Source organism: Candoia aspera, chromosome 4, assembly GCF_035149785.1.
Source record: "Candoia aspera isolate rCanAsp1 chromosome 4, rCanAsp1.hap2, whole genome shotgun sequence".
Classification (NCBI taxonomy): domain Eukaryota; kingdom Metazoa; phylum Chordata; class Lepidosauria; order Squamata; family Boidae; genus Candoia; species Candoia aspera.
Genome location: NC_086156.1, coordinates 76,493,131 through 76,507,386, shown reverse-complemented (window position 1 = coordinate 76,507,386; position 14,256 = coordinate 76,493,131). Strand labels below are relative to the sequence as shown.

Here is a 14,256-nt window from a genome sequence, read left to right as displayed (position 1 = left end):
TGCCTTTGGCGTAAAATATTTCCCTACGACCAAAGCACAGAGAGAAATCTAGACCACTGAGGTCCAGATTAAAGAGCAGGCTATGAATTTGGCCTGCAAACATTCAGAAGACTTCATATAATTACAGAAGCAGCTATAATAATTCCAGACACTTTCATGCATTGTCACTAGTAGTGATATCCATTTTTTTTCTAGCAGTAAATTAACCTGGATGCCAGTTTTAGAAGGCTATAGTAGGCTTAGTTAACAAAGAATATCAACAACAGGGGAGAGTTATCTCTATTGTGACCTGAGAGGACACCTCTGGATATATCTAGTTGGCCACATTTTGAGAAGCAATGCTACTCTAGCTTGGCTTGGTCTGGTGCAGCAGGAAGCTCTTCTAATTTTTCTTCCCCTTTTTCCCCCACCATCCAAACTGTTATACAATAAAAGACTAATTTTCTTAGGAGGCAGCACAAGCCCCTTGACAGTAAAGCATCTTCCTTACCTGAATAACCACAAACCTCTGAGGATCTCTGGCCATGCGTGTGAACTCAGTGACCAATTCTCGGAACTTGGGCCGGCATTCTGAGTCAATCATCCAGCCTATGGAGCAAAGAGAGCATACGTGCACCTGACCAAATTAAATCCTCCTTATGACAAGAACAACTAGTTTCGCTGGTTGTGGGAAGATGAAGAATGGACAGCAAAAAATGACCCTTGCAAAGATCAGCTAGCTAGCGTGAACAAGAAAAAAATGCTGGAAATATCATCATGACTTCTGGAAATTCAAAGTATTTATTTATCTTAGAACCCACATACTACTTCTAATCTCCTGCAGTATTTTTCATATTGTAAAGCTCTCTGTATGCGTGTGTGTAAAAGGCAGTTCATATTTGGGGTCCAGAAAATCTAAATTTGCGAACTTTATACAAAATGAGAAAAACTGCCTAATTTCTGCATAATTTATTCTGCAAATTTTACCTTTGTTTCTCACCGGAAGGACTAAAAATCTGCAGAGACACTAAAAATGCCTATCCCCAGTTTGGCTGAAAACCCAGTTAGAAGACAGGAGCAGGTAGACATTGCTCACTTTTAACTATCTCTATTTAGAATATATGTTGCTTTTGATTTTAGAATGGAAACAGGCTTTCCAAAAACTGAATGCTATGCCAAACATCATAATCTATGCTTTTAAAAATAATTATGTAGAATATAGTATATAGTATATCTGAATAAATAACAGCAAAGTTAGTAGTTGACAAAAATTTAAGGAATTTACAAAAATTAAACCAATGATTTATTACAATGCTTATAACTACCAGAAGTTGAAAGACTTATTGCCAAAAGGAAGACAGCCACCTCACCAGCCAAAACGTCAATTTCAACTATGCTGTTCAAAGGGACAGCCAAAATACTGTCATGTCTCAGAATCATAGACTTGGAAGTGACCTATGAGGTCATCAAATCCAAACATACAGTTCAACTTGCTCTCATTCTCTTCCTGCTTCCTTTTACAGAACAGCTGAAGGCCAAACCTAGGCAGATTACAGCAATCAACCGAACAACATCCTTTATACTTCATTGCGTTCTTGGCCACAGACTTGCTCAATCTGATGCTCCTCAGATGTACTGGAGCTACAACTTCCATTCTGGGGTTAGTAGCCACAACATATCAGAAAATTGGCTTTCACCTTCCACGCAAGACCTATTAACCATCCCTGATCTCTTACATTTAACCATAATCATATAGACATCAATGGTGCAAATAGGAGGTTGGGGCAATCTCTCTCCTTTTTCCAGCAGGTCAGGAATCTCCCTGGCTGGGATACCATCATAAGGCTTTGCACCAAAAGTCATCAGCTCCCAAACAGTAACACCTGGAGAAAGGGGGAGAGAGAGAGAAAAGGAAGTATGAAGCAACAGTCAAGTTTTCACAATGGGAGTTAACTGGAAGAATAGACTCCACGTACCATAGCTCCACACATCACTTTGGTGGGTAAATCGTCTACGCAAGATGGACTCCAAGGCCATCCACTTGATAGGCACCTGGACAAAGGAACCAGTAATGTACAGATGACCACAAGCCTCGTCTCTGCTGGTTGGTTTCAAGCAGTACATGAATGCGTGGATGTTTTTAGCTGGTGCTAAGAAATGGTTGTGTGTGTGATCAAAGCTTAGTTCTTAGTGCAGAGGTAAAGCAGTGCTGGAACTGTACCATTTCAGACTCAAAGCAGGTGGGGAGAAGATCCAACAATGCCAGAAAATTTTGCTTGGAGAAATACTTCATCACATGTGCCAATTCCTTATATGCAATGAACTATGGAAGAGTCTAAACACAGCTTACCAATCCTGCTTCCAAACTATGAAAAATGCCACCAAATCATTTTTTTCAGCTCTATTTCAGTCATTTTGAGATTTGGGTTTTTAAAAAAGGTTTGCTATGGGAGTGGTTTGCTTTCCAGAGACCTCCTGCTAAAGGTCTTCCTTAATTTTGGAAAAAACTAATGGTACTGCTGACATTTTCCTCAGTGAATTTCAGCAGTGGGATCTTGATGTACTAGGGGGATGCAATCCGCATACCTCAAGTTGGTCATCCCTACTTCAAAAAAAAAAGTGTAAAGTAGGATGGGGTTTAGACAGCTCATTCCTAATGTTAGCTCCACTCCTCGCAGAGCTTCAATACCTGTGGTCTCACGCTGCTCTATACTGTATACACCCTATGTGCAGCTCTATCCCTCTTGCCCTTCCTTTTTTTTAAAACTAGCTTGATTTTAGCATATTTACAATTTCAGTTTGTTAAGTTGCTTTGCACAGAAGGAGAAAGTGGGGGAAACCAGGATAATATGCTTTCAGAGCCTTTAATTTAAGCAACAAAGGAATCGGTTCATGAGCTAGAAAAAGAAGCAGACCAAGTAGAAAGGATGACATCAGCGGGAAGTAGAAGAGGGACTGAGCATGAATGTCTTCCAGAGTTATTCACAAATCTTCCTTAAGCATAAATATTAATTGTGAAATGTAATCTGAAATGTATAGAAGTTGTCATTCTTGCTGTGTGTGTGGGTGTGTGTTTTAATACCACATAAGAACTGTACAAGACAAAAATTATTGTCAAAACACCAGCAAGCCTTTGATCAAAAGAGGTTGCGCTCTTAACTCACAAAATTAGAGCATCAGCCAAATATTACTTGCAAATGCTTTGGGTTACAGCAAGAGAAACTTTTCTGCTCAACTAAGACGTCTTAAATCTGGCATTTCTCCAGATATGATGGATTACAACTTCCATAATCTCTAAACCTGTGTTTTTCAACCTTGGCAACTTTAAGGTGTGCGGACTTCAACTCCCAGAATTTCCCCAGCCGGCCATGCTGCTCTAGACCATACAGCCTTGCTAACTAAAGATGGGAATTCTAATCCAATGTAGCTGGTGGATATCAAGCTGGGGGAGGCAGGTTATTATGTGCTAGGAGGGAGCAAAGTGCACCTACTGTTATGTACTGTACTGTTAATTGTAGCATTTCCCAACAGAACTTATCTGCATTTGACTCATTAATTATCTAACATTCCCATGTCCCACCTTCCCTCCATCAGCATGATATTCTGTTTCATCAATGTCCAGTAGTCGGGCCAACCCAAAATCTGTAATCTTCACATGATTTGGGCTCTTCACCAGGACATTCCGGGCAGCCAAGTCCCGGTGAACCAAACGGACATCCTCCAGATAGCTCATGCCCTGAAAGAGAAGCAAATGCCTGTTGGTTTCCCTGGCCAAGGAGAAGTACTGATGGATCTCCTTAAGAGAATGCATTCTCACCTACATGAAGGTTTTAACGTTGTAACTAATGTTATAATTAAAATCAACTTTTTTTATGTCACCAGGAAGTTGCTCAAGTTTAATTTGTAAGCAAAAGAGAAGTAAAAAGAGTTGGGGGTTTCCTAGGATGCCTTTGATTGTCAATGGGTTAGTCCCTTTCACACAAATGTTTCAATATATGAAACTAATATCTACTGAACTAGGCAATTATTCTTTTTCATCTAATATTACCTACTCTGGGAACGGATCTACAATATACTGGGCGTAACTTTCTAAGCCCTCCTATTGTCACTCCTCTGACTGGTGATAGAAAAGATGGAAAGTTAAGTTTTGTTTTGTTTTTGCAAAGAAAGCACGACTCACACATCACATTTGTTCAAATTCCAATGCTTGAGAAAGAGAGGTCTACAGGTAAGAAGGCTGTAGAAAAATGTTCTAGTAAGAATAGAAACAGAGAACTGTCTATGTTCATAAGGAGTAGTAAAGATAAAGGTTTCCCTTGACATTAAGTCCAGTCATGTCCGACTCTAGGGGGCAGTGCTCATCTCCGTTTCAAAGCTGAAGAGCCGGCGTTTGTCCGTAGACACTTCTGCAGTCGTGTGGCCAGCATGACTACACGGAACGCCGTTACCTGCCCGCCGAAGCGGTACCTATTAATCTACTCACATGTGCATGTTTTCGAACTGCTAGGTTGGCAGAAGCTGGGACTAGCAACGGGAGCTCACCCCGTCACGCGGATTCGAACCGCCGACCTTCTGATCGGCAAGCTCAACATCTCAGCGGTTTAACCCGCAGCGCCACCGCATCATAAAGACTAGCAACTGGCTATAAGAGAGATGTGGGGGGAAAAGAACATTGAAATTAAAATTGAGCAATTCCTTCAAAGTCTCTTTTGTGGAATCCCAGCAGTTACTTTGAATATACTCCTGCCTTTCTTCATAAAAGGAATTTTGGCAAATATCTTCTCCAATTACAGAAGAGTAAAATATAGATGCTAGATAGTTCCGATCCAGGCATCATATTAAAAAATTCAAGAACCCTATTCTATAATGAATCCATCAGTGTAACTTGCCCTTCTTAACATTTTCTTCAGACCTGTCCAACTGGTGGCCTGTAAATAGGTTGTGTTGACATAAGAGGGTATCTCAGGAACATTTCTTGCTTTTGGTCAGAGCAGATGAAAAATGGAAGAGCAGAAACCAAATCTGACAGGAGAATGGTTATATACGGGAAAGGGGGCTTCAAGACCTAAAAAAGACTGGGTAGTGCTGCCCTGTGAATGAGAAGACTCAGCACCACAAAAACCTCTCTCTGTCTTAAAGTTCCACCTACCTTGGCTATCTGCACACACCAGTTGAGGAGGTCCTGGGATCCAATGCGGTCCTTATTCTCCCGCACGTAGTCCAGAAGGCAGCCATACGGCATGAGCTGAGTCACAAGCTGCACTGTAGAGGTGAGGCAGATTCCCAGCAGCCGAGAGACATAAGGGCTGCCTACACCTGCCATAACATATGCCTCCTGTGGGGATGAAAGTTAGGGATACTTTGTAGGAACAGACCTATCTGAGAGACCAACAGGCACAAACAACAGGAGCCAAGCAATTAATTGGGTGGGGGTGGGGAGGTACAATATACATCTGCCGCCCTTTGCTGGAAGGAACACACCTGGCTGGGAGGGTCATCAGGGTTTACTTACATCCAAAATCTCCTTGTTGGCTTTAGGTGAAGTGTTTTCCCGCAAGACTTTGATGGCTACTGGGATCTTCACACTCTCTCCATCTGGAATCCATACGCCCTGCATTGATAATTAAAAAATGATAATATGATGATGGATACAATCAGGTTATTCTTTAATCAAGAAAGTGTGTGTGTGTGTATGTATGCACAAAATGCATGGGGAATTCTGCACCAAAATTCCCCAAGGAGTCACTGAGATCCCACCCACACACCCAGTCTACATAGCAAATTAACCTTGGTAATTTTTAAGTGGCATTATTTAGCTGTAATCACAATTAGCAGTGCCTAATTATTATCTGCTAAATAATCAGAAACTTAGTCAAACAAAATGAACACACAGATTTTCAGCTATATGAGTAAGAAACGCAGCAGCAGCAGCAGAAATATATTTAAAAAGTACACATTTTTCAGTATTTTGCAACAAAGGCTTCAATTTAAGGATATATATTTAGGGAATCCTAAAGCACAAACATGCATTTTACTATGGCTACATTGCTTGCAAAACTACACTACATCCTGTACCTTAGAAATGCAGATAAAGATGTGTAGAAAAATAAATAACATGACTTCTTTGGGTTAAATATGCAAAATGTCGAGAAAACCAAGGAAATAAGAGTTGGAATGGATCACAGGGGTCCTCTAACCCAACCCTCTGCTCTGTGCAGGATCCACTAAGGCATCTCTGAGGGATAACCATCCAGTCTGTCTGAAGACCTCTAGTGAATAAGAACGTCTGACTGATAAAATGATAAATCTGGCAAAAAAAAAAAAAAGCCCCAAAAGAGTAGAACAGGAATCATGTTTGGTAGCATGGTGTAGAAATACACTGATGAACAGAACTAAACATGTTCAAACCATGCTGGCTGGAAAGGATGGGAATTATACTTCAATTTGCCTGATCAGTTCCAGGTTGGAAAAGGCCAGCCAAGAACATGGTTTCTGCAGTTCTACACAGTGAAGACTGATCCCAGGGCAAGTGGAACAGCCACAGAGAGTGAACATGCACTGTCACATGGATGGCAAAGCAGCACTGATTGGCAAGAATAACTCCATACTTGGTCCCTAACTAATCCATTTCTGCTCTGGTTCAATCCCCTTCTTTTTTGCAAATTGAATAAAGTCAAGAAGGCACTATAGCGTATTCTTTAACAGCATTCAAGATGGTTCTTCAAATTGCAAAGACCTTGCACATTTCTTGCTGATTCCAAGGATGCTCCGTATATAGTTACAGTGAGGATCCAAAATCAGTACTACATCTCTATGATCTCACAATATTTTATCTGTTCAGCAGCTGAGCCAATTTCCAGCTCAGATATGGTACATCCATAATCACAGTGAACCCAGTTTTTCATCAGAGACATTGAAGCCTAAAAAATGTGGAGGGTGGGTCGTTTTTCTCATTGGTAGGAACTCTGGGTTCTGTAATCTTTGAAACTGAGCAGAAGGATGGAGCCCTTCCCTATCTTAGACAACTACTCATTTTTCTTTTGATTTTAGAAAGCATCAGACACAGCAGAAATAAATTTCTAGAGTGAGTGGGCTATTAATTGTGTGCTGTGTTTTGTGCTCTCCCCTTGGTCAGCTGGGAAGAACGCTGGTTGATTCATGTTGTGTTTTCAGTGTTTCAAGGCTGGTGCCAGAGAAGACCACAGGTTGCCTTCAGAGGGCTTGGGGAGCGAAAACAGAGTATCAAAGAGATACTCTGAATCTCTCAAGGTGATCTTCAAATTGTTTCCAGCAAAAGCCTCCCCTGCCATTTGCCCAGATTTAACTAAGTAATTCTCAATCTCTGTTCTCCTCACCTTGTACACAGTTCCAAAAGCACCTGACCCCAAAACCTTGACTTTTTTCAGTTCTGTCTCCTTGAGAATACGCATCTGAGCCTGGTTTGGAAGAGCTCCACTGGGGGTCAAAGGCTCCACTAACTAGCAGAGTCACAGAAAGAAAGGAAGACATAAGAATGAGGGGATAAAAAGAAGAGATAAATATATCTCCATCAGTAAATCTCCAATGCAAGAATATACTAACATTTTCTAAATGACACATAGGTAAATGAAAACGAAAACAGTGCTTGGTATCCTTCAGAATTGTTGAACGTCTCTGTTGTAGAAGCTTTATGAATTTGGGAAATACAGAGTCAGCTTCTTGGTTTTAACAGTGACCAACCACATCCTTCTAATGTGTCTGGAAACAGAATATAAAAATAAAATCCCTCCTCTATTTGTTCCCAGCATTTCATACTGTACGGAAATCTGAATTTGAGCTCTATTTAACCTTGCTCCACTTCATTACTGAGGGAAGGGGTCACAACTGCTGACTGTACCTCAGTCTCCTGCAGAAGACGCCTCATTGTATGTTTCCTCTCTTGCTGCTTCCGTCGACTGATGCAGATAACAGTGAGAAGCAACAGAACCAGGGCGAGTGCAGCACCCACCACGCCAGCAATGATTGAAGTAGCCTGGCTGGAGGAGGAAGGGAAAGAGAGAGGGAAACACTGTAATCTAAAACAGGGAATGCCGAGCTGTCATCGGTGCTTCCCTGCTTGGAACCTTCTTGGGATGGTTGACTTGCTCAAAGGATTAGGAGCAAACCAGCAAGCAGAGAAACTTCCCCCTAACTATCATTGACAATAGCTGGGAAATCAGAGAGTCACTATTCCTTCCTCTGACAGTGACCTTGTTGTCTACGTGAGGGCAACAGGGCTAACTTATTGGTTTCTCTGTCAGGCTCTACAACAGTCAGGAAGATTAAACCCTTCCCAGATACAAGACACCATCTCTTCTCTCCTGCAACACAGATGCTTTTCTATTCCTGATTTCTGTCTGTCCGTAGTATGCCTCCTTTGGGTGGGAGCAAACTGCCTGTAGACATACTGAAATTATAAAGAGACTGCACAAAAATCAATGTGTGGGTCAGAGGTCTATCCCCTGCTGTGCCTCTTCTTGAACATTATCAGACAAGAAAAAAATCTCACCACTCTCTTGCCCCTCTCTAGCAACGTGGCCCATTAATTAACTCTAAGTAGAACGTTTTCTTAATGTTCACCTTAAATACATGTTGAACCTATAAAGCTGATGTCTGCCAAATCAAACCCATTAATTCCTCTAGCTTGGAGGACAGAGGACAAACTTTGAAGGTCATCTGGGCACATTTTCTTTAGAAGTTCCTGAGGTTGCTTCCTACTGTCCAATTTGAAGCCATTTATTATTTCTAAGCCTTAACAAGTGGCAGCACTTGGCTGATCTTGGCTAGAGTTAGCAGTTAAACCAACAGGACCTGATTAGAACCTGGATGAATGCCTACCACAGAACTCCAACACTGGGAAATCAAAAAACATCTCCAAAAGTGGCACTTCCATGCTGTCCCCAAGAAAACTGCCTGGATATGTCCCTAAATTGAGCTGAACTCAAAATAATTTTTCCTTTTTGTAATTTCTGAAGCACTTCCAATACACAAGTACACTGTAGCCTCGAAACAGCCATGAAATATTTCTGTGTAACCAAAAGGGTTAGTAAAATATTTTCCTTCTCTTAAAAGAGAGATAATCATGCAGTGGCATTGGTATGGGGTGTCAAGATGGCAGGTACAGTGTCATAATCCAACTCCTGCACACCTGCACAAAAGGAGACGGGCTTGCATTGCAATGTTATGGCTACCAACTTGCCTATTTTGACTGCTGTAGTCCTGGCTATTACCATGGCTTTTATTCACACAAAATCCAATAACCTTTAGACATCTCCCCCTTTGCAAACAGTAGGCTCTAAGTATGTTATTTTGAATTCATGATAGAAAAATGAGAGGAGAAAGAAGTAAACAAAATAAATAAAATACCTGGGTTTCTGATCCACAGGGCAGCCAAATTCATCCCGTAATGCACATCTGGAAAAAGAAAACTGGTGTCATGTAATTGTTCACTGGGCAAGTTTTGCTTTAATGCAGTCTTTCTCAACCTTTTACCCTGGAAGTCCCCTTGAAATAAGTCTCAGGTCTCAGAGAATCCCTGCATAAAAATTGCAAAAACCCAAAAACTTCACAATACAATTCACTTCTAACCTACACAATCCATGTTTTACAATGTTTGCAATAACAGCAAAGCAGCAGGCAAGCTACTGCCTGTAAACAGAGAGCAAACCCCACTCCCTTCTAGCACTGAAGATGTTGCCTAGTCGGGCAACGAAACATCTGCAAGCTCAGAAAGCACCAAGGACTCCACAGAATGAGGCAGCAAGAGACAAAATGTGATGAGATGGACTACACCAGATCAGACTGTAATTTGAAGAGGAAGGGAATACTATTTTCAAAGTTCACCTATTAAAAAAGCAAGAAAACATGGAACAGGCTAAGCTATAATCCTTTCCCCTGATCAGTTCAAGTTTAATATTTTTTTTTAATTTTAAAAGATTTGTAGGACAGCCTGTCTTCAAACAACTCTGGGCTGCTCACAAAAATAAAAGTGTAAAAATCATAAAAGCTTTAAAAAAAAACTAAAAACCTGGTGCCTCAGTCAACCTACTAGGCTGCCTCAACAGCCCTCCAGAGGCTCTACCACTCTACCCCAGTACCTGAGGAAAGAGGCAGGTTTGGCCTTCCAGAAGGCTAAGAGGGTGGAGGCCTGCTGGGTTGCTGTGGGGAGTGTGTTCCATAAGACAGTGGCAGCCATGGAAAATGTATGCTTCCTAGGTCCCACTAGATGGCAATATTTCAGGGGAGGGACCTGTAGCGTGTCCATTCTATCCAATCTAGTGGGATACACAAATACCCTCAGGGAGTGTGATCCCACAAATAGCCTGGTCCTGTGCCATGTAGGGCTTTAAAGGTAATGACCAGCGCCTTGAATTGCACTTGGGAGGAAACTGGAAGCCAGTGCAGCTCGTGCAACAGGGGTGTAACATGGGCAAACCTAAAGATGCCCAACACTGAGCATGCTGCTGCATTCTGAACCAGTTGTAGCTTCTGGGCAGTCTTCAAGGGCAGCCCCGTGTAAACATGTTGCAATAATCCAAGCTGGAACTGACCAAGGCCTGAGTGACCATGAGCAAGGCCTCCTGGTCCAGGAAAGGGCACAACTGGCACACAAGATGAATCTGTGCAAAGGCACCCACTAGCCACAGCTGACACCTGCTCTTTGAGCAGGAGCCTGAGTGCAGAAGGACCCCCAAAGTGTGCACCAACTCCGTCTAGGGAACAGCAACCCCACCCAGGGTCAAAGATGACATATCACCAGTCCCTGGGGGGCCAAAAACTCAAAGCCCCTCTGTCTTGCCAGGGTTGAATTGAAGTCGGTTCCTCCCCCTCCAGACCCTCACAGCCTCCAGGAACTTGGTCAGCACCACAACCGCATCATCTGTCAGGGCAGGGTAGAGATGTATAACTGGGTATCATCAGCATACTGATGATACCGCGCCCCATGCTAGCAAACGACCTCACCCAGCAGCTTCATGTAAATGAGAGAGACCTGAGCCCTGAGTAACCCCACATTGCAGGGGCCTAGGGCTTGACTTCTCACCCCCCACCAACACCAACTGAAACCAGCCATGGAGACAGGAGGAGAACCATCACAAAACAGTGCCTCCCAATCCCATGGGATACCCAATCTCATGGTATCAGAAGGATGCCATGGTCAATGGTATTGAACTCTGCTGAGATCCAGGAGGGCCAGGATGGTCGCACCACCGCCATCCCAAGCCCTACAGAGGTCATCCACAAGAGCAAGCAATGCTGTCTCGGTACTGTACCCTGGCCTGAATCCAGACTGAAAAGCATCCAGATCTCTCCTTTCCCCACCCCTCCACATTAAATCGAAAGTAAGGCAACCCAATAAATAATTCAGGACTCTCCTATCCCATTCTTAGTTTACGCATTTGTGTAAGCTAAAGCTTAGAAGGCTCAGTATCATAAAAACAAAAAACCTCTTCCCGTTCCACTTAAGCTTTAATAGCTTGACCCAAAATCAAAAAACAAAAGAGGCAGGAGTAGGTCCCTTAAAAGATTAACTGTAATAGTGATTACAGCAACAGAGGGAAATGCCAATCAGTGAGAGAAGAGTCTCATTCTAAAACTCTGCTTTAAACTGTAATTTGTTCTTGTACACAACTGAAGCGTCTTCAGTTCGAAAGCTGTTACAGTTTTTGCATTACATTTTCCTCACTTTTCATCAGAAAATGGTCAGAATCCTGTTGTGTCTCCTTATGGACTATCTTCCCACCCCTGGACTTCAACCCTGTTGCAAACTCACGAGTGGGTACAGTTGATTGGGCAGAACTGACAGACGTTGTCTTCATCAGGGTACTTCCAAACAGGTATGAAAGAGCCATCGAGCTTCACGCCACTGGGACACCGCTCTACGCAGGAGAGTCCATCTCTGTAATGGGCACAAGCTACACACTGGTCTGCCTCCTAAAGGGGGAAAAAGGGTGGTGGGAAAGATTCTCTATTATGCAGAGCAGAAAAAAAAACTCTCACCCATTTCAGCAGTTTTGTGTTGGATACTGAATATGTATCATATGGAATGATGTTCCTGTTATTTTATCGTACAAGCTGACTGGTTGCTGACCTGACCTTAGATGGACATAACCTACAGAGCAGCAAAAACCAGGCATCTAGGAATTTGGAGTCATGGGGTATGTTGCAAAGCTGCCTCAGGAAAATAGCAGCGGTTACACATTTTATTACGTATGAAGGACACAGTTGTATAACTCAGATTTTGTAATACTGCAGACGCTTACTAGAAAGCAAGTTAATCTCAAGGGTAACATTCTCCCACAATGAAGTTACTCAAATCAAATTCACTCAAGTTAGCTTGTATCACATGATTTTGCTCACATACTACTGAATGTCTGCCTTATTTCTTAAAGTGCTATGACTGCCTCAGTGGCCCTGAACATTGTAGGCCAACTGTACTGTAGGTCACCAATTTTAGGATTCCAGTCCCTAGAAGGGAGGGACTGGATAGCTGCACTCCTTTCACTGTGAACCAATGGCAAAAGGACACACAAAGCTAATGGATGGGGAAAAAAACACAAGAATATAACATCAGAACATAATCAGGGCTTCAAGATACTTCAGTGTTCTTACCGATCCATAGCAAGATTCAGTCCCATTTTGGGGCATGCACTCTGGATGGCATGAAATGCACCGTGTTCCATTGACATATTCCCGACTATCTCTGCAAATTCAAATCAAGCCAAAGTTTAGACAGTCTGATTTCTTGACTTCCTAGTTTTCTCAAACACCTTGGATTTTTCCAATTCAGAATCTGCTGAATTAGAATAAAAACAACTTCATAATCAGGGTTGGGTGATTTAAAAACATTTATTTATTTGACTGGTAATGGGTATTTTAGAAAAAGAGGAAGAATGATGTTACTTCCATATATCTTCAGTGGACATGGAAAGCTGAGAATTTGGTAAATGGCACAGGATCCAGCATCCCAACAGTGATAGAAGTAAAATTGCTATCAAGTCAATCTTAACTCCTCTTTTTTAATTTATTTATATTTGTTAAGAATTTTACATGAAGTAAAATGCAGATCTAAAGAAAAAGAAAGGAGAAAAAGGTGCAAGCAAAGAAAAGAAAAGAAACTAAAGTTATGAAATATGATTTCTGACCTTCTCTTCAACAGATAATTACAATCTTATAATCTTCCCTCCCTTTTAGATGTTATACAAATCTCTTCAGCCCCTCACTTAGTCCACATCTTTTTTAATCCTCAAACCCATAAATCATCATATCACTTTTTCTTCTTTCACCAACGAGTCCATACTGTGTAAGGTTTCAAGTCAATCTTGACTCCTGATGATCTATAATGGCACATCCAGGCAGTTTTCTGGGCATGACAATGAAGCAGTTTGCTATTGCTTTCTTCCAGAATACTGTAGGTTTCTTCTTCTTCTTGAAATTCCTAGTCTAATCTACAGTCCTGGATTTTCCAGTCAATCTCCCAAGTACTAAATCAGGATCAATTCTATTTGGCTTTCCAGATCATCCAAGGTAAGCTATGCAGTGCCATTTTCTTCTCTTAGCACTTTCCAAACTCCTTCCTCCCTGCACAATATTTTCTTCATCAGGACCCCACACAGAAAAGCCCCATCCAATCACACCTCCCCACTGTCACATACCCATCCAGAACACTGCAATTCTCAATGCATTCCTTCCCACGGAGAAAGCCGTTGCAGGACACACACTGACTTTTCCCTGGTCCCCAGCAATGTCCTTGGGAGCACAGAGAGAAGCAAACTTGGCCTTGGAGATCTACAGAGAAGAGATACAGGGGAAGGCTTGTGAGCACATAACCTTGCTAACAGTAAAGGCAGGGGGGGCTAGAGGTCAGCAATGGGTGCCACCTTGAAAAGGGAAGAATATTCAGGGAACCAATCAAAATAATTAACAACTGAACACAAGACTAGGGAATAAACTAGAAATGACAAAGGTAGTCACCTTTGCTAATTTATTATGCATACAGGTAGTCCTTGGTTAGCAACCACTCATTCAGTGACCGTTCAAAGTTATGAAAGCACTGAATGAGTGATGGTTACAACTGGTCCTCGATGTTCCGACCATCCCAGTTGCAGCATCCCACGGTCACGTGATTGTGATTTGCGACCTCCCCTGCCGGTTTCCCACAAGCAAAGTCAGTGGGGAAGCTGGCAGGGAAGGTCACAAGTTGCATAGGATAAGTCTCCCCCACCTGTGAAACGGCCACTGAATTTTAGGGGAGAAAAAAAC

General features: G+C 42.2%; 1 protein-coding gene across 1 annotated transcript in view; it reads right to left on the bottom strand.

Moving 5' to 3' along the window:
- ERBB2 (erb-b2 receptor tyrosine kinase 2) overlaps nucleotides 1-14,256 on the bottom strand; it is a 64,316-nt gene that overhangs the window by 6,202 nt on the left and 43,858 nt on the right. The window contains exons 13-24 of the mRNA XM_063300647.1: nucleotides 13,650-13,782; nucleotides 12,607-12,697; nucleotides 11,768-11,928; nucleotides 9,364-9,411; nucleotides 7,856-7,994; nucleotides 7,335-7,457; nucleotides 5,492-5,590; nucleotides 5,129-5,314; nucleotides 3,560-3,715; nucleotides 1,956-2,031; nucleotides 1,716-1,862; nucleotides 491-588 (exon numbers count right to left, since the gene is read on the bottom strand). Coding sequence (XP_063156717.1) covers nucleotides 491-588; nucleotides 1,716-1,862; nucleotides 1,956-2,031; nucleotides 3,560-3,715; nucleotides 5,129-5,314; nucleotides 5,492-5,590; nucleotides 7,335-7,457; nucleotides 7,856-7,994; nucleotides 9,364-9,411; nucleotides 11,768-11,928; nucleotides 12,607-12,697; nucleotides 13,650-13,782 — 1,457 coding nt within the window. The remainder of the gene's footprint in view (nucleotides 1-490; nucleotides 589-1,715; nucleotides 1,863-1,955; nucleotides 2,032-3,559; nucleotides 3,716-5,128; nucleotides 5,315-5,491; nucleotides 5,591-7,334; nucleotides 7,458-7,855; nucleotides 7,995-9,363; nucleotides 9,412-11,767; nucleotides 11,929-12,606; nucleotides 12,698-13,649; nucleotides 13,783-14,256) is intronic.